At 40.6% G+C, this 22,090-nt stretch overlaps 3 protein-coding genes across 8 annotated transcripts; all 3 read left to right on the top strand.

Annotated features, from left to right (window-relative positions):
* The first annotated feature begins 496 nt into the window (after window positions 1-496).
* On the top strand, window positions 497-6,388 carry LOC134198146 (uncharacterized). 2 transcript variants are annotated; one of them, XM_062667486.1, is made up of 9 exons: window positions 497-541; window positions 935-1,051; window positions 1,116-1,421; window positions 1,818-1,934; window positions 2,002-2,397; window positions 2,465-2,805; window positions 3,755-3,841; window positions 3,929-4,009; window positions 5,340-6,388. In XM_062667486.1, the coding sequence occupies exons 2-9, from the start codon at window positions 1,033-1,035 to the stop codon at window positions 6,192-6,194; spliced, it is 2,202 nt and encodes a 733-aa protein (XP_062523470.1). In that variant the 5' UTR covers window positions 497-541; window positions 935-1,032; the 3' UTR covers window positions 6,195-6,388. The 2 variants fall into 2 exon arrangements, with proteins under 2 accessions (XP_062523470.1, XP_062523469.1); XM_062667485.1 differs by lacking the exon at window positions 497-541 and having other exon boundaries at window positions 875-1,051.
* Window positions 6,389-6,515: 127 nt separating this feature from the next.
* Window positions 6,516-10,990, top strand: LOC134198147 (pleckstrin-like). Of its 2 annotated transcripts, XM_062667487.1 has the most exons (10): window positions 6,516-6,692; window positions 6,969-7,088; window positions 7,201-7,276; window positions 8,676-8,767; window positions 8,835-9,027; window positions 9,343-9,450; window positions 9,523-9,582; window positions 9,660-9,743; window positions 9,889-9,953; window positions 10,464-10,990. In XM_062667487.1, the coding sequence occupies exons 5-10, from the start codon at window positions 8,878-8,880 to the stop codon at window positions 10,513-10,515; spliced, it is 519 nt and encodes a 172-aa protein (XP_062523471.1). In that variant the 5' UTR covers window positions 6,516-6,692; window positions 6,969-7,088; window positions 7,201-7,276; window positions 8,676-8,767; window positions 8,835-8,877; the 3' UTR covers window positions 10,516-10,990. The 2 variants fall into 2 exon arrangements, with proteins under 2 accessions (XP_062523471.1, XP_062523472.1); XM_062667488.1 differs by lacking the exons at window positions 6,516-6,692; window positions 6,969-7,088; window positions 7,201-7,276; window positions 8,676-8,767; window positions 8,835-9,027 and having other exon boundaries at window positions 9,179-9,454; window positions 10,464-10,989.
* A 4,077-nt stretch (window positions 10,991-15,067) lies between these two features.
* LOC134198182 (uncharacterized) lies at window positions 15,068-19,110 on the top strand. 4 transcript variants are annotated; one of them, XM_062667521.1, is made up of 6 exons: window positions 15,068-15,091; window positions 15,485-15,601; window positions 15,666-15,971; window positions 16,240-16,680; window positions 16,745-16,965; window positions 18,062-19,110. In XM_062667521.1, exons 2-6 carry the CDS (start codon window positions 15,583-15,585, stop codon window positions 18,914-18,916), a joined length of 1,842 nt encoding a protein of 613 aa, XP_062523505.1. In that variant the 5' UTR covers window positions 15,068-15,091; window positions 15,485-15,582; the 3' UTR covers window positions 18,917-19,110. The 4 variants fall into 4 exon arrangements, with proteins under 4 accessions (XP_062523505.1, XP_062523507.1, XP_062523506.1 ...); XM_062667523.1 differs by lacking the exon at window positions 15,068-15,091 and having other exon boundaries at window positions 15,449-15,601; window positions 16,745-16,827; window positions 16,870-16,965; XM_062667522.1 differs by lacking the exon at window positions 15,068-15,091 and having other exon boundaries at window positions 15,449-15,601; window positions 16,243-16,680.
* Window positions 19,111-22,090: the final 2,980 nt, after the last annotated feature.

Raw genomic sequence — 22,090 nt, 5'->3', positions numbered from 1 at the left:
ACGTTGTTTTAAAATTTTACTCTGCAGCTGTCTAGTACGTGCTCGCTCGCACGAGTGGCAATGCAATGAGCATCCATTATTAGTTTAATTCGAGGCCCCGCCATTTTGATTTCTAATTTAGGGTTGAGTTTGCTATATATAGACTTTTTTATTGAGTTTGATGGAAAGTCTATTACTGTGAGTTCATGGCTGTTTGCCTCTCTTTGTGATGAGTAGAGGGCAAGTTGATACGGGACATAACCAAATGGAATAAATCCTTAAAAAGCATCAATATATTTGACTGTTGTAATGGAGGGATGCATTTCTCAATATATTATTATTATTTGTTGGAAGAAATCGAAAGCATAAACAACACACCCACTATTATAATTGCAATTCCGTGCATTTATTGACAATACACTGGGGACTGTTGTGTCATGAGTTTGACACATGCGAGGATGGTGATTGGCTAATAGTCTAGATGACATCATTGTAGAAGCCAATGTTTGATGCGCACACTCCAGTTACTTGCCAAGTGGCGCGAGAACATGTCGTGTTATGGGTGAGTATTCCGCGTGTTTGTGAGTCTATCAAACAATTGATAGAATCGCTAGTGAAGAATCTCGTTTACAATATCGTCTTCATCTCTGTCTCTCGACGTCGGTGCTCTGTTGATCGTCAATCCTACCGTTTGTCGTCACGTTACCGTCTGGCAACGTTTATTGCTGTGCCGCACGCGTTTCTATTGCAATTTAGGGCTGCAAGAGAGCAGCAGATCGCGCGAGAGGTTACGAGGATTGAAGGCTGAGTGACTGTGGTCTCGCGTAGCCAGACCTTACCGTCGCGCCATTTCAATTATGACGCGGCGGTAGGGTCTGGGTACGCGAGACCGAGATTACTCGGTTGCAACATTGTCATCTTATTTGATGATAAATTGACATGATTGTTGTAATAGATTTCGTGGAGCACACTCAATCAGAGGACACAGCCACTACTTGAACTGCATGTGCAAATTTTGAGTTACAGTCTACAACACAGGAAGACGAGAAAATCATGTCTCAGTCTACCTTACGTAAGTTTGGTATTTTGGGTAATTTTTTAGTTAAATAATTTGTTAGTTACCTACATGGCTGTAGGAATAGACCCTAAATGGGAAACTCATGTGAGGCCCCAATACATGGAGGTGGTAATACTCTTATCTCCAAGTCGGCATCACCTCACCTCCAGACTTTATAGCAAACATCTTCTCACTGCATCGGAGGAGGAAGAGTTTAACAAATTGTCTAAGTCCAAGTCAGAAGAAGAAGTGGCAAAGGAAATTTTGAGTGTGCTGCGCAAGCAAAGCGTCGGATCGTTTGAGAAATTTTGTGAAGTTCTCAGTGATGTTGGAGATTCTACTCTAGATGATCTGGTCAAGCGACTTCGTCGAGACAGCATTGAGAGTAAGGATTTATTAGAGCAAATATCTTGCATGTTAGTATGAAGCATGGAAATTTAGATTGGGCCGATCTAACGCACGTTAATGAAAGGGTGTGTTTAGTCACGTGATATTACATTAGGAACTATAATATAGTATTTCACCTTTATATAAATGTTTTAGTATCCCAATGACTGAAGCTAAAATTTGGAATCAATTTGGGGAGGTTTTAAGGATTGATTAATTTAATACAAACTTATTTAATCAGCACATAACATACAGGCAATTTTGTTCTGAAGTTTTGCACATTAGTAGACATAAGTTTATGCCATCCTACTGTGCCCTTAATTAATATTAGTTAATACTTAATAATACTTATTAATATTAATATGATTTTAATATTAACTAAATGTTTGAATAGACAATGCGGAGCACACTAAACCAGAGGTCTCACCCATTGCTTCAGCTTCATGTGCACATTCTGAGTTACAGTCTACAACACAAAAAGATGAGAAAATCACGTCTCAATCGACTTTAGGTAATTTTTTGTATTTAAGTTTCTATGTATCTTTCTACTTCATAATGTGCTCTGTATATGAACACAGTGGAAATGAAAGGTGGAGACACACAAACAGACACCGAGAGTGTGAGACAGCCATTAGTGATGTGTGAGCATGCATGGCTCTCACTCATGTCTCGTGTTGAGCCGTGGTCAGCTATTCGAATGAATTACTCTTTCCTGTCTCGATGCCTTTGTTTTACCACTGAATTTCTCGGCTGTCTGTATGAACGATTTCTCATATCCAAAGACGACTTCGATGCTCTAGAGAACAACCGTCTCACTCAAGAAGGAAGAGTACATCTACTTGTCATTGATATTCTTCCCACTAAACCGATTGCGATGTTTGCCACATTCTGCAACATTCTTCGTTTTGTCGGTCAGTCACATGTTGCCGACAAGCTGGAAGAGGATCCTGTGAAAGTTTCTCTCTTTGCACAAGGTCTCATCACTCGTGTTTATGTTTGTCTCTGTATTAGTTAACAATACACACATGATATGTAATGTAGGGACAACAAGGTCACAAGAAACTGTGAGTCTTCAAAGGCAAGCGGAGCTGCTGCTTGTTCAAGTGTCTCAACTAGAGAGGGAAAGAAGAGTAGCCGAGGAAATGGCAAAACAGGAGAGACGACGAGCTGATGCTGAAAAGATACGAGCAGATGCTGCAGAAACACGAGCTTGTAATGAGGAAACTCGAGCAGATAGTGCAGAGGCTCGAGCAGATAGTGCAGAAACACGAGCAGATGGTGCAGAGGCACGAGTGAAGGAAGTGGAGACAGAAAAGATGGGAATTGAATGGACAAATTTGTCATTTCGATGTTATCATCAACGTCCAGATAATTACAAGCAGGCGAGTGACATGAGAAGCTTTGATCTCTACATATCACACATGCATGTACATGTCTAGCCTCGAACTTGCAGACCAAAGAACGCACGAAGCGTGCGACTCTAGTCTGAACTATAACGGTACAAATTGATTTGGCAAATAGCCTTCTAGAATAATCGGACATTGGCATTGGATTAGCAGATTGGACAAATTTGGCTTTTCGTTGTTACAAAGCACAACATGTAAACAAGGTGAAGGAATGGGAGGTATACCATATATACTACCATATGATATCACTGCACTTTTTACTGAAGGTCTATTTGGGTGGGAGTTTCCAGGGTGGTAACACACACACATGCACACATGACACACACACACGCATACACACTCACACACATGACACACACACACACACACACGCACACACACACACACACACACAAATACGCACGCATGCATGCACACACAACACACACTCACTCACAACACACACATGACACACACATACACACACACACACACACGACACGCACACGCACGGCAAACACACACACACACACACACACACACACACACACACACACACACACACACACACACACACACACACACTGAGTTTGCTGCCATAATGCAAAATGTGGTGTGACATGGTTTTAGAATTAATATTAATTAAGCAGATTAGAAGGATTGCTGAGATACTCATGGATGTACTTAGTCAGTCGTCTGCTTTGGTGAGAACACGTGCAATACATTAGGGGAACTCTCTCAAGTATGCTAACACCAGGTGTGCTAAACTAAAGTAGACATGCTACCTTACATAACAGGATGCACTAGAATGAGTGTTTATGAACACGACATAAACGATTGTAATTTCACTTTTCATTGTGATGTACCAGAACATTGAATGATAAATGTACATTTCTATTTTGTATTGTTATTGTCATTCTGTATTAAGACTTTCTCTCGGTTATAGAATGCATTACCAACAGGCTGGGAGATGAGAAGGACTGATGAAGGGAGAATCTACTTTGTAGTCCACAACACAAGAACAACAACTTTGGTATAAAGAGTTTTGTGTCATTTGTTTGTTAATGTTGATATCAATATTGATGGATTGTATTATATTTTCACATTATTTGTTTGTTAGGATGATCCAAGGGAAAGGAATGTGAATGTTGGGTGTAATGAGAGACGATTTGATGAGATGCAGTCACAGAAAGACAACGAAGTAATGAAGTTATTTTATTATAAATTGATGTCATTCTCAGTACAATTGATATTTATGGTTATTGTGTGCATGTTCTGTACGTTATGATCTCTACATACCACACATGCATGTACATGTCTAGCCTCCAACTTCCAGACCAGAGAACACACGAAGCGTGCGACTCTATTGGGGACCAGAACGGTACAAATTGATTTGGCAAATAGCCTTCTAGAACAATCAGACATTGGCACGTACAAATGATATGTTTGCAGAGTGGAATACATAAAAAGGCAAAATTTATGGTCAGACATCGTGTGCTAGCAAAAGAGGTCGACCCGACATTTTAAATTTTGTTCATTCATTCTTGTTTGATTTCTGTATTTATTTGCTATCAAAATCAAAACATAAAATTTGGCTTGTTTTCTTTTGTTTTGTTGCATGGTTGTCATGGTGATTACAATTCATTGTAACTAAAATTTTAGTTAAAGTAAGGCCTGTAAAGTAATGACATGAAGTGATCAAGAGAAGAGCAAGCTAATTATCAAGAGCATGTTGTTGTTCAACAAACAATTTAGTTACGTACACGTGGCCCTCCCACCGTTTGTCTTATTGGAGTGCAGCTAGTGCAATAAATGGTGTTTGGGGCAATAAATATAATATTTGCTCTAAAACGTCAATTTGCACTCATACATCTGGAGGTCCTCAGATAATTTGCCTGCTTGTGTCAGTTAATTGTCTGGAGTTTTGGGTTGCTCATTGATTCCCTACCAGCACCATCCATGCAATAACTATTTCACCTTTACCAGTCATGTAGGTATGTTTGATCAAAGCAAAATTGTGGTCAATCACGAACACGGTTGGTCAATGAGCAATGATTGACTGTTATATTCCACTCTACACACACACACACACACACACACACACACACACACACACACACACACACACACACACACACACAAACATACACACCACACACACGCGCGCGCGCGCACATGCATCACACACAGAGTGGCACGCGCGTGCACACACACACACACACACACACACACACGGACGCAGTGAGACACATTACCCTTGTTGATATCAACATGATTAGTCTTTTTCACAAACCTTTTACTTTGCACGGACATACTTACAGTAAATTATTGCATGTAAAGTATAGTTGATAAGAGACAGTTGTTGTAATGTATGTGTTAATTAATATGAAGTTTGATTGTTTTATAAAATGTTTATTTTGTACTAAATACAGACATGCAAATACAGCTGATGTTTGACTTGTTTGTATTTTTATTTAAATTTTTATAATTGTTCTTGTTTCCATCTATTGTACATGTTGTGTTGATTCTAGATTAATGACAGTCTGCCATCATGGACGCAGTGGAATGTACACATGCCTCATGACAGTTGGTTGCCATATAATAGAATGGGAGAGATTGAAGGCAGACTAGTGGTAGGAGGTTATGATAGTAATCTGCATGTTCTCACTTATGAACATGATAAGTGGGACAAGTTTGTGAGAAAGAATGGTGACATCAGGAATGTAGTGTGTCATCAAGGTGTGTGTCTGGTGTGTGTGGAGGATGGAGGTAAAGATCAGTTTGTGATTGAACAATTTTATTTGAATGAAGACAAGAAATGGCGTTTCCTCACAGTTCTACCAAATGAACTGCAGTTGTATGGTGTATCTGTTGCTCTTCATGACAACTCATTGTATGTGGTGGGTGGTGAGACTAAGTCAGGGGAGAGAGTGAACACAGCACGTGTGTGTGACCTTCACAGCGGTCATTGGTATAAGATGGATGACATGCAAACAAAACGTCATTCCTGTTCTTCTGTTATTATAAACAACACAGTGTTTGTAGGGGGAGGATTGGCTGATGGACTTCACTCTAGTAATATGTTTGAGTGTGCAGATGTTCGTGATAGAAAATGGAGAACAATCCCCTCTACAACCACATATTGGCCTACACTAACGTCAGTCAGTAACAGACTGGTGGGGACTGGAGGATTGACACAACAACAGAGGTTTTCTCCTTCTTCTAATATTGTAGAATTATATGATGAGAGATCTACCAAATGGCTTCCTCTTCCACTCATGACACACAAACGGGTGGGACATGCTGCATTCTCAACTCAGAATGGAGAACTCATCACAGCAGGAGGGTTTGATGAAGATTCAATAGAAAGTCTTAAGTGTGACTAATATTTGCATTTTCTTTCAATTTGTGTGTATTTGTTATATTATAATCTCTAGTGTTTGTATAAAGACAATTTGGTGTGAAATTTAGTGTGTGTAACATAAACTAGATCGTGAAGGTTGTTTTCTTAATTAGTAGTCACGTGATTTGCATTTTGAACGAGCAGTGGTGAAGTGGAAAAAGGAATGCAAGCGTTGAACATCCGGGAGAGTTTGTGGTTAATTTCTAGCTTTAAATGTTTGTTCGTGTTCGTTGCTCTTTGGACAAGCGTAGCAGTAAATCTGGTTTGATAACGGAAATCAGCGAGAAGGTTATCGATGCCAGTCAGTTAATCATTGAAATGTCGACGACGTGAATGGATTTTTCTTCATTTCTCAATCGGAACTTGTCTGTCTTGCTTTAGTTGGCGAGGTTGGACTTGCGAGATTGATAAACGTGGTTCGTAGCTTTGATATTCGTGTTGAGAGTGGAGAAAACGACGAATTGAAGTGAAAGTTGTCAGAGTAAGTCACGTGATCGATAGTTTAGAAATAAATTTGAGCGAGTGCAAGATGAGGTGGTGTACGAGCTTTTGACTACAAACAGTGCCAACGTAAATAAATATACATAAATTGTTATTGTCATAAAATTAATATATTTTAACGCGCGTTAGGTAGAGCGTTTGCGTACACATTCGTTGTAATATATTTTATTACGGTAAATAATTAATTAAAACAAGGACTAGACGTTATGTTAATATCAAGTCTATATCAAGCCAGTTATGTCTGTGTGGTTTGCAGCTAATTTTGAGTCTGTGATTTGATATCATCAAGAGTTGGAGTTTGGCCATTGCAAAGTGGTCGTTGACTATTGCACGTGGAGAAGGCTTGAAGGCGTGAGGCTGTGGAGCATCAATGACAGTGAGTGCTGCTTGGTGATAGGAAGTAGAGATTTGGTTTGTCTAATCTGTGGAGTAGATGGTGGTTGGTTGCTTGATGAGTCTAATGAGTTAATGAATGTTTTGTGTTGTAGTCCTCATTTCCTTATGGATCTGGTACGTGTGACGTTGGCGTGTGGACTAGAGAAATGGGCGTGGCAATAGCTGTTGGTTAGTGATTGTACACGATGTTTGTGATTCGTGTTGTTGTTTGTTTATTTATCAGTCTGGTTGTCTGTTTGTCTTAGTTTTTTGTTTGTTGGTCTGTATTCTCATTTATTCACTTGCTGCTTGTTTTTGTGTTTGTCTGTCTGTCTGTCATTGGCACACCCATGGAGTCAACGTATTCTAAAACGATCCAGCAGGGAGCATGGGTTTGCTGCCCACACAAGAGAAGAGAAGAAGACCTTTAAGGATACAGAAGAAATTCTACCAGGATGGACGTCATCAAAGTGTATCCCACTAGTGTTTGAGCACTTTAGTAGATGGGGCCTGCAAGCCGATGCCTTCTTACACACTCTCTCAAAACAGTGCAGCCGTATGGAGGAAGACGCCTTTTGTAGTGCAGAACAATTCAAAACTTTTTGGAGGAAACGGTTCTCTTTGATTCTTGAAAGATGCAATGCAAAAGTAATCCTCAAAAAGTTGTCAAGAGTTTCAGAAACGAAGAATGACATGGACAAGCTTTTTGACTTTAATGTACAGACCCAAGTCCACTAATGTTTTAAAGTATTTCGCTGTGAAGGACTGGTTTATCATAGAAGTTTAGGATGTGTACAAGTAGAGGATCTGTAAAAATAAAATAATTTGTCTGTCTGTCTGTCTGTCTGTCTGTCTGTCTATCTGTCATCGAATCATTACCAGATGGTTCTAAGCCTTTTGTTACTTCTCTGGTGTTCGAACACTTTGGTCGTTGGGGACCCAAAGCAGAGGAATTTTTAAATGAACTTGCAAAGAAGTCCAAAGACATGCTGGGAAGGAAAAATGAAGCAGCGTTTAGAAGCTATTGGAGAAGAAGATTTTCTGTGATTATTCAGAAATGTAACAGTAGAGTTGTTTTAAGAAAGCTATCTAGGCTTTCATTGAATTGTTTGGATGGACAAGACAAGCTAGAGATGGACAAAGCCATTCATAGTTCTATTCATTAATTAAAACGAAGAACAGTAGGAAAGTAGAACTTTTAGTACTGCAGCAAGTGATGTAAGTAGTGACGTTTGATGACAATAAAACAAATCTATCTGTCTGTCTGTCTGTCTGTCTGTCTGTCTGTCTGTTTGGCTGTCTGTCTAACTGTGTGTCTGTCTGTCTGTGGTGACCAGTGGTGAAGAGACTGTGAAACCAAAACATGTTACATAAGTGTATAATTAATCAAAAGTGTTGTACCTGACAACATGCCACTTACTCAACGTTATAACAAGACAATAACTTATTGATATCAACCACTGTAATTTAATCACTTCTACACAAACCTTCTACCTCATGTCATATGTTACAACCAATTTGCTTACTTTGCTGTACTTGTCACTCATTGTATCTACTTTCATGACTAAACTAAGTCGATGATGTTTAGTGAACTGATAGCCGCCATGCAAGACCCTGATGCCGGTGTTCCACTCGGCGAGCACAAGAATGGAGTGAAAACATACAAAGACTGTTTTGCTGGTGTGTTGTGTGTCTTATCCTCATCTAAGTTTACTTGTATAAAAATTTTGTTTGTTTCATGTGAAAGTTGTGAGTTAATTGAGTGGTTGTTGTCGTTGTCGTTTGTCACAATGAGGGAGGAAGGATGTCAATTAGCAAACGGTCTCTTGAATGAAGCGTATCTACAGCCGGTGGGAGGGTTGAATAAAGAGTCGTTCAAGAAGCATTCGCATTGGAAGAAGTTGGCGTTTGTGGATGGTGTAGGAGCTTTTTATAGATTTGTAAGTTTGTGTTTAGTTGATTTGATCTGCATGTTTGGTACACACACACACACACACACACACACACACACACACACACACACACACACACACACACACACACACACACACACACACACACACACACACACACACACACACACACACACACACACACACACACACACACACACACACACACACACACACACACACACACACAATCACAGAAATTTGAGTGTCGATTACTGTGGACACAGTACACACTACATGACATTGCCATGTATGTCTACTACTTCATACTTGTTTCTATTTGTCTCATTGTCACCATCCAAGCCAGTAGAACAGTGTTTCAGTACATTGTCCAGAAATGCAGAATTGACCAGTTCAGAGACAGACTCGCGTTCTGAATGTGGCATGCAGACACAGTGTGGCACTTCAACAGTCGGTAAAGAAAATATTTTTACTTACTTACTTAATTAATTAATTAATTAATTATGTGTGTGACATGTGGAGATGGTTCAGTCAGGTGGAAAAATTGTGGAAACAACAAGGCAAGGATTCTTAATGAAAAAGGTACATTGGATGAGAAAGTGGCTATGTGTGCATGTTGCTAAAGAATTGGATGTTGAATGGTTTTGTTGTTGCAATAGGGACATCGGATACACAACTGGAAAGCGAGAAAGTCTGTATTGCACAAGGGTGCATGTGGTTTGCTGTATTATCAAGGATCTAAGGTATTGTTTGTGGTAGAAATTTGCGTGTGTGTGCACGTGTGCATGTTTGTGTGTGTGTGTGTGTGTGTGTGTGTGTGTGTGTGTGTGTGTGTGTGTACATTTGCATGCATGCCTGATCAGATGTTGACATGTAGGTTTATGGCAGTTGATCAGAGCAAATGAAAGAAATTGGAGACTATTTGTTCTCACTCGAAATGGCAACAGCTCAATGTAAACTCACTTTATTCATTTAGTTGTGTGTGTTTGTTTTGTTTGTTTGTGTAATTGTGTGTCCATAAGTGTGAGGGTGTTTGTAACTGTTTTATTGGACTGCAAAGTATTGTGGTTGTCATTTTAGGAAATGTGTGTTGACAGACAGATAGACAGACAAACAGACAAACAAACACATAAAATGGTTTACGTGCTTTAGCTTTAGTAACTTTATGTGCTACAGAACCATATTGTCTGCACTGTATCTCTTATGCTATCCCAACTACACATCAATGCGCCTCACTTATTCTTAACCATTCTTTTTGTATTTCACCTTTCACACGTGTTGATATCAATCAACATAAGCTATTAACCCATATTTGTAGTGTCTGTCTGTCTCTCCTCTTCTTGTTCACTTTGTCATTTTCCTTTTTCTATCTCATGCACGTTCATGTTTCACAGACAAAATTGTATCTGCCGGTCATCCCAGTTATGCAAGAGTTCTTGCTGATTGATTGTTCTATACTACAGACGTGTTGTGACATTGGTGAGAGTTTGGTTTTGTGGAAGACTCTGGCAGTAGCCGATGGAGACAACCAACCTGTCGAGTGGCTATCAATCCAGCCAGTAGACCTCGACGCGATCATTCCCGACTTCATCGAATACAGAAAGAAATGCAATTGTGATGACTTGATGAAAGGCAATTTGTGTTGCAAAACTCTGACACATCAGAGTGGATCAATGACGTTCTGTATTGCCTGTTGTGGATGGAGACTTGAACTTGACAAGTTGGACAACAGAGTTGTTGCTGTACACTACAAGAGTGCACGTGTCAGTCCACGTATGCAGCTGTTCCATGATGTTGTGTCATTAAGACTTGTCCATGCGTTCTCGGCGCTATACGAGTAGCTATTAGGTACAGCATCATGTGACTTGCACTGGCGGTATGTGTGGCTATCATTACACAGGATCTTGTTGGTTGATCTTACTCACATAGGGAGTAAAGCCTTAGGGGTGTGTGGTGTGTGTGTGTGTGTGTGTGTGTGTGTGTGTGTGTGTGTGTGTGTGTGTGTGTGTGTGTGTGTGTGTGTGTGTGTGTGTGTGTGTGTGTGTGTGTGTGTGTAAGTATACTTACTGTCCACACCAGACCAGAATGGATCGCGATCTGATCGCAAATTATATGATGAGAGATCTACCAAGTGGCTTCCCTCTTCCACTGATGACACACAAACGGTGGTTACATGCTGCATTCTCAACTCAGAATGGAGAACTCATCACAGCGGGAGGGTTGGATGAAGAACTCGAAACGATCATGTCAATAGAAAGTCTGAAATGTCCATAACATTTTGTGTTAACAAATTACCTTATTTTTAGTTTGTGTGTATTTGACATTTTGTTACGTTTATCCAACTGTATGTTGATGGAAGATACTTGGCGTGTATGCAAGTGTAAGAGCATCTAATGATACCATATTATATTATTATATCACATCAAGCTCCATATTCACGTTTTTCTATCCAACATACCTCCTTACATCAGCAGACGTTGAGAAAGCGCTCAAATCTCATAAAGCAATAATACCATCTATTATCATTCAGCAACAACATAATCCATATTCCTCATGTGTACAACTGTTTATATAATTGACGTCGATAGTAAACTCGGTCGACATGAACTGTGTCATCGACTGTCAGGAGGTGACCTGTAGAACATGTCTTTGAGGTACATTGTGAGTGAAGGTGGTAAGGGAAGTTGATGGATTTTGTCGATTCTTGATGGACCGAGCAGTTGGCGAATAGATAGACGAGATAATTCCTATAGAGTTCGTAGACGACCTACAGACATGAGCATGATGCAAGGATAGAGGTAGACACACGCAAATGAACAGAGACAGGCAGACATATAAAAATGAATGATAAATGCATGACATGCACACACACCACACACACACACACACACACACACACACACACACACACACACACACACACACACACACACACACACACACACACACACACACACACATGAACTACACACCGTTGTCACTCTAGTCAGACCGATTGGTTAGTCAACCAAATAAAAAATTATCTCCACTCTAATTTTTTCATATATGACAAACAGAATAATCAGACTTATAAGACACCAATCAGACTGTTACCCAAACAACCAGACCCGCACCCTCAATAATAAATTTTTTCCACTCTAATTTTTCCACTCTGACAAACAGAATAATCAGACTTATAATTAAGACCCCAATCAGACTGTTAGCCAGACAGCCAAACCTGCTTCCGAAAGACTATCATTACCGGAAGAACAGAAACAATAATTCTTCCAACTAAGACTTTCAACATCTAGCCCACTAACTATATATAGTCAGTCAGATTATTGAACGACACACCGTTGTCACTCTAGTCAGACCGATCGGTTAGATCGACTCGTGGTACTTCAGACATTAATTATCTAGAGAGTGATCAGTTTTGAGGCAGCTTTCGACAGTTGTGAGCTGTATACGTAAGTAAGTATCGAGTTGTGTCGATCGCGGTTATCTAGAATGACATTTCATTGCGATCGATGTGTGAAGTAATAGACACACCTATATCACTACTGGCCCGCACGCTCGTAAATCGACGTAAAATACGAAGGCGCGTAATTGTTTCGTAATTTACGATCCCGGGTCGTATTTTACGTCTGAAGTGTAGCTTTGCGCATGCTCTTTGCGACGTCAATTACGAAGATCGTAAATGACGAAAGATTTACGTGTCTTCGTATTTTACGTCTATTTACGTCTTATCTAGATACGTTGATTTACGCAACATCGCTAGGTCATAATGACACGTGCACTGTGTGATTACACTCCATCATTTGACTTTACAGTCTAGGAGCTCTCGAACATTCATCTTTATTAATTAATTAACAATAATACCGCCGTTCAGTACATGCAAATGTGTGTAAGCCGTATACAGAGTACTACACAAGGCTAGAGACCAAACGTTTGACGGAGCCGTCGATCTGTGTGAACCGAAGGTTCCGCCCATGGGAGGATCTACGCAGTGTACGATTGTGGTCGATAGGCGTCGAGCTGTCATTAGACGCTTCGTGTCAAGAATGGATGGTTCGCTAGAACTAGTGAAAGGCAACAAAGACCGGTTGCAATACACGGTAAGCAATTAAGAATGTAGCTATCTATTTATGTAGTGTATGTATGACTGACAAAAATTGATCTAAGTCGACTACATCGTGCATTCTCAAGGCTGAAATTCGATTAGCTGCCTAGAGTATTGGCGAGACCTTCTCTAGAGAAGACGTACAAAAGGCTTCTATGAGCCAAACTTCGATTCCAAAAGTAATGTCGACATGATAAGTTTTTGGTGATGTAGTAGGCCTGTGGTCAGAGTCATTCTGTAGTAGTACTCGTCACGACATCCATCTCTTGATCGTGAACGGGCAGTCGGTGACGAAGGTTTGGGAAACCTGCAGCTGTCGCCAATGGCAAGCTCGGAACTACGTATCTGTCGTGCACGTGACAATCGTAGTTCATTATCACAATATTTAAATTCAATTTGTGGTAACGGGTGAAATAGATTTCCAAGCTGCAGAGCTAGCGACAGCTGCAGGTAGCGTACCCACTTCCAAGCAACGGGTGCATGCTTTTGAACAATCGTGACAATGGGTTGCCCCGTGGCGCTGGGACTTCTAGCTAAACGACAGGTATTCTAAAAATAGCTATATATATATAGATACTCTGACTTACAATTAGACATCTTTTTGATACGGATTCTTTTTTGATTGAAATAATTCAAATTATCGATGGGAAGACGATTCTACCCGAAAGCAGAAGAAGACGACTGCCATCGAGGGCACTAAATGTATTAGCATCATCTACATGTGTACGTTCGTGACATTAGCATTGATCTCTTCATTCGGCAGGAAAAAATTATACGGAATCGAGAAAACTGTCGACTAATTTATCTTGTGATTTTGTAATTTGTATTATATCATTTTGTAATTAACATAATTAGTTGGATACTAGAGGAAATTTGCATATCGGTGTGGCAATTTGCACTCTCGCGTTACTGCATGCATAGATACGGAAACTCAGTCGTAACTGCTACGTCTATGACCGTAATTGAAAAGTAATTAGGCCGTCATTAGACGTAAATTTTACTTAAATACCCAGTATATGAACCGTTTTCACAACGTAAATTGACGTAAGTTAGAGTAAATCGAGTCGTAAACCCTATATACGTAAAACAATCGTAAATAACTCGTAATTGCAACGTAAATGACCGTAAATAAACGTAAAGTGGCCATTTACGAACAAACACGTCTATTTACGAATGAATACGCCTATTTACGAGCACCATCGGCGTAATTTACGGTTTCAATACGATGACCGTAAATTCGATTTACGTGCTATTTACGTCGATTTATGTCGATTTACGAGCGTGCGGGTCAGTAGTATTAGATGCAACAGTCGTGTTTTGCTTTTTGCCGCTTTGACTATGTAACTGCTGGCCGAATCAATGCGTCTGCAAGTTACTACGGTATCTAGCAGCAGCTCTCTTTTCCTGATCTTTTACTAAATACCGCTAGTGTACCGAACAACGTATTCTAGACGTTGTTTTAAAATTTTACTCTGCAGCTGTATAGTACGTGCTCGCTCGCACAGGTGGCAATGCAATGAGCACCCATTATTATTTTAATTCGAGGCCCCGCCATTTTGATTTCTAATTTAGGGTTGAGTTTGCTATATATAGACTTTTTTATTGAGTTTGATGGAAGGTCTATTACTGTGAGTTCATGGCTGTTTGCCTCTCTTTGTGATGAGTAGAGGGCAAGTTGATACGGGACATAACCAAATGGAATAAATCCTTAAAAAGCATCAATATATTTGACTGTCGTAATGGAGGAATGCATTTCTCAATATATTATTATTATTTGTTGGAAGAAATCGAAAGCATAAACAACACACCCACTATTATAATTGCAATTCCGTGCATTCATTGACTATACACTGGGGACTGTTGTGTCATCAGTTTGACACATGCGAGGATGGTGATTGGCTAATAGTCTAGATGACATCATTGTATAAGCCAATGTTTGATGCGCACACTCCAGTTACTTGCCAAGTGGCGCGAGAAGACGTCGTGTTATGGGTGAGTATTCCGCGTGTTTGTGAGTCTATCAAACAATTGATAGAATCGCTAGTGAAGAATCTCGTTTACAATATCGTCTTCATCTCTGTCTCTCGACGTCGGTGCTCTGTTGATCGTCAATCCTACCGTTTGTCGTCACGTTACCGTCTGGCAACGTTTATTGCTGTGCCGCACGCGTTTCTATTGCAATTTAGGGCTGCAAGAGAGCAGCAGATCGCGCGAGAGGTTACGAGGATTGAAGGCTGAGTGACTGTGGTCTCGCGTAGCCAGACCTTACCGTCGCGCCACTTCAATTATGACGCGGCGGTAGGGTCTGGCTACGCGAGACCGAGATTACTCGGTTGCAACATTGTCATCTTATTTGATGATAAATTGACTTGATTGTTGTAATAGATTTGGTGGAGCACACTCAATCAGAGCACACGGCCACTACTTGAACTGCATGTGCAAATTTTGAGTTACAGTCTACAACACAGGAAGACGAGAAAATCATGTCTCAGTCTACCTTACGTAAGTTTGGTATTTTGGGTAATTATTTAGTTAAATAATTTGTTAGTTACCTACATGGCTGTAGGAATAGACCCTAAATGGGAAACTCATTTGAGGCCCCAATACATGGAGGTGGCGATACTCTTATCTCCAAGTCGGCATCACCTCACCTCCAGACTTTATAGCAAACATCTTCTCACTGTATCGGAGGAGGAAGAGTTCAACAAATTGTCTAAGTCCAAGTCAGAAGAAGAAGTGGCAAAGGAAATTTTGGGTGTGCTGCGCAAGCAAAGCGTCGGATCGTTTGAGAAATTTTGTGAAGTTCTCAGTGATGTTGGAGATTCTACTTTAGATGATGTGGTCAAGCGACTTCGTCGAGACAGCATCGAGAGTAAGGATTTATTAGAGCAAATATCTTGCATGTTAGTATGAAGCATGGAAATTTAGATTGGGCCGATCTAACGCGCGTTAATGAAAGGGTGTGTTTAGTCAAGTGATATTACATTAGGAACTATAATATAGTATTTCATCTTTATATAAAGGTTTTAGTATCCCAATGACTGAAGCTAAAATTTGGAATCGATTTGGGGAGGTTTTAAGGATTGATTAATTTAATGACGTGTTTTTGTGTCTTTGCACTTTATGACTTGATCTTGTAGCAGCTGCTATGGAAACGTCAGGGAGAGGCAGAGACACACCGACGGTGTTCACAGAACGTGTGAGAGCGATTCCGTCATCTGCGCATGCGTCAGCTGTCAGACTTGAATCTGCGCAGGCGCACTCGTCCCACGCTTACGAAAAGGAGTCGTGGCCTGCCATTCGAAAAAACTACCATTTCCTGTCACAACGTCTTCGCCTGAGCGCAGACTTTCTTGGCTGTTTGTATGAGCAAAGTTTCATCAACAAAGATGACTTGGACGCTTTCCACAGCATCTCTCTTCCTCGTGATCAAAAGTTGCGTCTCCTTCTTGTTGACATTCTTCCCACTAGACCACCTAGCATGTTTACCACTTTCTGCAACATTCTTCGCCACCTAGGCCAACCACATGTCGCTGAAAGGCTGGAAAGGTATGAGACGGACAGACTGGATTGTGTAGAAGGTGAGTGTCTTGTGTGTTGTTTGTAGTCTGTTTTGTGACATGACGTACGAGTTGTTGTACGTAGGAAGTAGAAGATCACAAGAGAAAGAGAAAACAGCAGAAAGGAAACAAACAGAAGCTGCAAACGCACGTGCTGATGCTGCAGAGGCTCAAGCTGATGCTGCAAACGCACGTGCTGATGCTGCAGAGAGCAAAGCGAAGAAAGAAGTGGCAGAAAAGATGGAAGGAAAATGGACAATTTTGGCTCTTCGATGTGACAAAGCACAACACGCAGAAGGGGTTGATGTACGTGAGTTATATTTTCAACTATTACATTAGATAGTAACGTACATGCTGAGCTAGCCTCGTACCAGACCGTCTTGTGCCATCATGCCCTGTTCCTGTATGACATGGGCGCGTTTCTTTATTCTCTTCTGCCTTTTCTGGAGACACACACACACACACACACACACACACACACACACACACACACACACACAACACACTCGTGCACACGCACACACACACGCACACACACATCTCCACACACATGCAGGTGGACACACACACACACACACACACACACACACACACGCTTCCACAACACACGTGTGCAAGCAAACACACACACGTGGCACACACACACACACACACACACACACACACACACACACACACACATACACATACACACACGACACACACACACACGCACGTGACACACACACACATACACGCACACACACGACATGCGCGCGTGCACACACACACACACACACACGTGACACACACACATACACGCACACACACGACATGCGCGCGCGCACACACACACACACACACACAACACAAAACACACTCATGCACGTGCACGCACACACACACATCTCCACACACATGCAGGTGGATACACACACACACACACACACACACACACACGCGTGCGCGCGCGCGCTTCCACAACACACGTGTGCACGCAAACACACACACGTGATGCACACACACACACACACACACACACACACACGTGACACACACACACACACACACACACACACACACACACGTGACACACACACACACACACACACACACACACACACACGGACACAGTGAGACACATTACCCTTGTTGATATCAACATGTTTAGTCTTTTTCACAAACCTTTTACTTTGCACGGACATACTTACAGTAAATTATCGCATGTAAAGTATAGTTGATAAGAGACAGTTGTTGTAATGTATGTGTTAATTAATATGAAGTTTGATTGTTTTATAAAATGTTTATTTTGTACTAAATACAGACATGCAAATACAGCTGATGTTTGACTTGTTTGTATTTTTATTTAAATTTTTATAATTGTCCTTGTTTCCATCTATTGTACATGTTGTGTTGATTCTAGATCAATGACAGTCTGCCATCATGGACACAGTGGAATGTACACATGCCTCATGACTGTTTGTTGTCATATAATAGAATGGGAGAGATTGAAGGCAGACTAGTGGTAGGAGGTCTTGATGGTAATCTGCATGTTCTCACTTATGAACATGATAAGTGGGACAAGTTTGTCAGAAAGAATGGTGACATCTGGAAGGTAGTGTGTCATCAAGGTGTGTGTCTGGTGTGTGTGAAGGATGGAGATAAACATCAGTTTGTGATTGAACAATTTTATTTGAATGAAGACAAGAAATGGCGTTTCCTCACAGTTCTACCAAACGAACTGCAGTTGCATTGTGTATCTGTTGCTCTTCATGACAACTCACTGTATGTGGTGGGTGGTATGACTAAGTCAGGGGAGAGAGTGAACACAGCACGTGTGTGTGACCTTCACAGCGGTCATTGGTATAAGATGGATGACATGCAAACAAAACGTAGTTACTGTTCTTCTGTTATTATAAACAACACAGTGTTTGTAGGGGGAGGAAGGACTGATGGATCTTACTTTAGTAATATCGTTGAGTGTGCAGATGTTCGTGATAGAAAATGGAGAACAATCCCCTCTACAACCACATATTGTCCTACACTAACGTCAGTCAGTAACAGACTGGTGGGGACTGGAGGATTGACACAACAACAGTGGTTTTCTCCTCTTTCTAATATTGTAGAATTATATGATGAGAGATCTACCAAATGGCTTCCTCTTCCACTCATGACACACAAACGGTGGTCACATGCTGCATTCTCAACTCAGAATGGAGAACTCATCATAGCAGGAGAGGCTTATGAAGATTCAATAGAAAGTCTTAAGTGTGACTAATATTTGCATTTCCTTTCAATTTGTGTGTATTTGTTATATTATAATCTCTAGTGTTTGTATAAAGACAATTTGGTGTGAAATTTAGTGTGTGTAACATAAACTAGATCGTGAACGTTGTTTTCTTAATTAGTAGTCACGTGATTTGCATTTTGAACGAGCAGTGGTGAAGTGGAAAAAGGAATGCAAGCGTTGAACATCCGGGAGAGTTTGTGGTTAATTTCTAGCTTTAAATGTTTGTTCGTGTTCGTTGCTCTTTGGACAAGCGTAGCAGTAAATCTGGTTTCATAACGGAAATCAGCGAGAAGGTTATCGATGCCAGTCAGTTAATCATTGAAATGTCGACGACGTGAATGGATTTTTCTTCATTTCTCAATCGGAACTTGTCTGTCTTGCTTTAGTTGGCGAGGTTGGACTTGCGAGATTGATAAACGTGGTTCGTAGCTTTGATATTCCTGTTGAGAGTGGAGAAAACGACGAATTGAAGTGAAAGTTGTCGAGTAAGTCACGTGATCGATAGTTTAGAAATAAATTTGAGCGAGTGCAAGATGAGCTGGTGTACGAGCATTTGACTACAAACAGTGCCAACGTAAATAAATATACATAAATTGTTATTGTCATAAAATTAATATATTTGTAACGCGCGTTAGGCAGATCGTTTGCGTACACATCCGTTGTAATATATTTTATTGCGGTAAATAATTAATTAAAACAAGGACTAGACGTTATGTTAATATCAATTCTATATCAAGCCAGTTATGTCTGTGTGGTTTGCAGCTAATTTTGAGTCTGTGATTTGATATCATCAAGAGTTGGAGTTTGGCCATTGCAAAGTGGTCGTTGACTATTGCACGTGGAGAAGGCTTGAAGGCGTGAGGCTGTGGAGCATCAATGACAGTGAGTGCTGCTTGGTGATAGGAAGTAGAGATTTGGTTTGTCTAATTTGTGGAGTAGATGGTGGTTGGTTGCTTGATGAGTTTAATGAGTTAATGAATGTTTTGTGTTGTAGTCCTCATTTCCTTATGGATCTGGTACGTGTGACGTTGCGTGTGGACTAGAGAAATGGGCGTGTCAATAGCTGTTGGTTAGTGATTGTGCATGATGTTTGTGATTCGTGTTGTTGTTTGTTTATTTATCAGTCTGGTTGTGTGTTTGTCTTAGTTTTTGTGTTTGTTGGTCTGTATTGTCATTTATTCACTTGCTGCTTGTTTTTGTGTTTGTCGGGCAGTTTGCTTTCTAGTTGTCTGTGCAATGTCTTGCCTTTGTGTTTGTCTTCTTGTCAATCGGTTGTGTGTGTGTGTGTGTGTGTGTGTGTGTGTGTGTTTGCGCACGTGCGCACGTGTGTGTGCATGTGTGTGTGTGTGTGTGTGTGTGTGTGTGTGTGTGTGTGTGTGTGTGTGTGTGTCTGTGTCTGTGTGTCTGTGTCTGTGTGTGTCTGTGTCTGTGTGTGCATGAGTGTGTGTGTGTGTGTGTGCGTGTGTGTGTGTAAACAGCCTTGCAGATTACGACTTAACATACTTACATCTGATAGTTCTGTCCAACTGGACTCTAAATTATAAATCTTACACCTGTCGAACTTGATAAGGTAATTGCTCTACTCTAAGTTTGTTTCATGTTCTTAGTTTCCTAGTTCATAAAACAAAAGCACGAGTCGTACATATAGATGTTCTGATCTCATGCAAACACATGATATAGAGAAGACACTACAGTTGACTCAGGCAATTGACCATCACCTGCGAGCACCTGGCCAGACTCTAGGAGGTTGCTTAGCATGGTCCATAGCTCCTGATTAGAGCACAGAAACCCAGCCATCTAGCAGGGGCATTACCGTTTAATGGCAGCTTCTTATTCATTTGCCATTGTGTGTGTGTGTGTGTGTGTGTGTGTGTGTGTGTGTGTGTGTGTGTTGGTGTGTATACGTGTGTGTTAACTTTAGTTATTTTTACTCGATTCACACCTATTGCTTATTGTGTGTTGTTCTATTGTACTCTAATGTCACTCAAATTTTTTTGTAGACTTGGTGGAGGTGATCGTGGTGCATCTGAGAGTATGGATCATGCCTTCTATAGCAGCATCAACTGGCAGGACATTTACGATTACAAGGCAAGTAAAACATCTCAACTTTTTCTGTAGCAACGCCTCACTTGTTGTGTTGTGTTAGGTTTCTCCTCCGTTTAAACCGAACGTGTCTGAGCAAGAAATTGGTGACAAATACATTTCGGCCGAGTTCAAGTCGGATACAGTTGCAAATACACCATCAGACCGTGCAGTTGGGACGTTGAATGTTGTTCACATTTGATTTAGCAGCAAATTTAGAAACACTCACATACATTCATGTTACCTTACATACTTACTTACATGTATGCAACATATAACTTACCTGCATACATCAATACATACATTCTGATACAATTTTTTTGTTACAAGAACCTCTAGGGCCAGGTTAACAGTCACTATGCACTTGCTACGATGTAACTCTAGAAGCAACAGTTACTATGCATTTGCCTTAATTGTTTTAACAGAAACGATCCATAGAGAGAGTCAATTGCATGTGAGTTCCTTGCCTAAGAGGATTACGTCTGTGCCCGTATCGTACTTGAACTTCTGACTCAAAGGTCTCTAATGTTTCCATTCTCCAAATGCACTCTCTAACCAATTGAGCCACAGACATGATATGTAGGTGTACATGCATCCACACATAGCTACAGACATTCTACATGCATACGTACATATATCTACACACATACATACATAGATATTTAAATACATACATATATACCTACCTACCTATATACATGATAATGTGTTTACCGTATTAGTGATGATTGTGTTAAGAAGTCTTTGAGGTGCAGTAAGTCTAACTATCAAATTGTGTTCTCTGTAGGTGCTCTGCATGATGGGGAAGGAGAGCCATTTGAGCAGTTTACGTTTGTGGGTGACAAAGGCAATCTGCACACATGATTTGGTTTGTAGGATTTTTGTGGGATATCGTACATTTCAAGTTGATCGTGATTGGATAGGAGGAATGAACTGTTGTAGGTTCATGTTTTTATTATTCTTGTATTGTCGTCTATTAGCAGTGTACGTGACGTTTTCAACACTAGAATGTATTGAGCAGTTAACTAAAGTGTTTGACAGTGCATCTGTAGAGCAGGAGCATGTCACAAGGTTTAGTAG

The sequence above is a fragment of the Corticium candelabrum genome, chromosome 2 (genome assembly GCF_963422355.1).
Source record: "Corticium candelabrum chromosome 2, ooCorCand1.1, whole genome shotgun sequence".
In the NCBI taxonomy this organism is placed as follows: Eukaryota; Metazoa; Porifera; class Homoscleromorpha; order Homosclerophorida; family Plakinidae; genus Corticium; species Corticium candelabrum.
Note: the sequence above shows the minus strand (reverse complement) of the source record. Positions and strands in the feature narration are given on the sequence as shown.

Coding starts and splice junctions, on each gene's coding strand:
- LOC134198146 (XM_062667486.1), top strand. Junction 1,935..2,001: donor CACGTCTCAATCGACTTTAG/GTAATTTTTTGT, acceptor ATATGAACACAG/TGGAAATGAAAGGTGGAGAC. Junction 4,010..5,339: donor AGTCACAGAAAGACAACGAA/GTAATGAAGTTA, acceptor TGTTGATTCTAG/ATTAATGACAGTCTGCCATC.
- LOC134198147 (XM_062667487.1), top strand. CDS start 8,878: ATGAGGGAGGAAGGATGTCAATTAGCAAACGGTCTCTTGAATGAAGCG. Junction 9,028..9,342: donor TAGGAGCTTTTTATAGATTT/GTAAGTTTGTGT, acceptor TCACCATCCAAG/CCAGTAGAACAGTGTTTCAG. Junction 9,451..9,522: donor CACAGTGTGGCACTTCAACA/GTCGGTAAAGAA, acceptor TGACATGTGGAG/ATGGTTCAGTCAGGTGGAAA.
- LOC134198182 (XM_062667521.1), top strand. Junction 15,972..16,239: donor TCGTCGAGACAGCATCGAGA/GTAAGGATTTAT, acceptor TTGATCTTGTAG/CAGCTGCTATGGAAACGTCA. Junction 16,966..18,061: donor AACACGCAGAAGGGGTTGAT/GTACGTGAGTTA, acceptor TGTTGATTCTAG/ATCAATGACAGTCTGCCATC.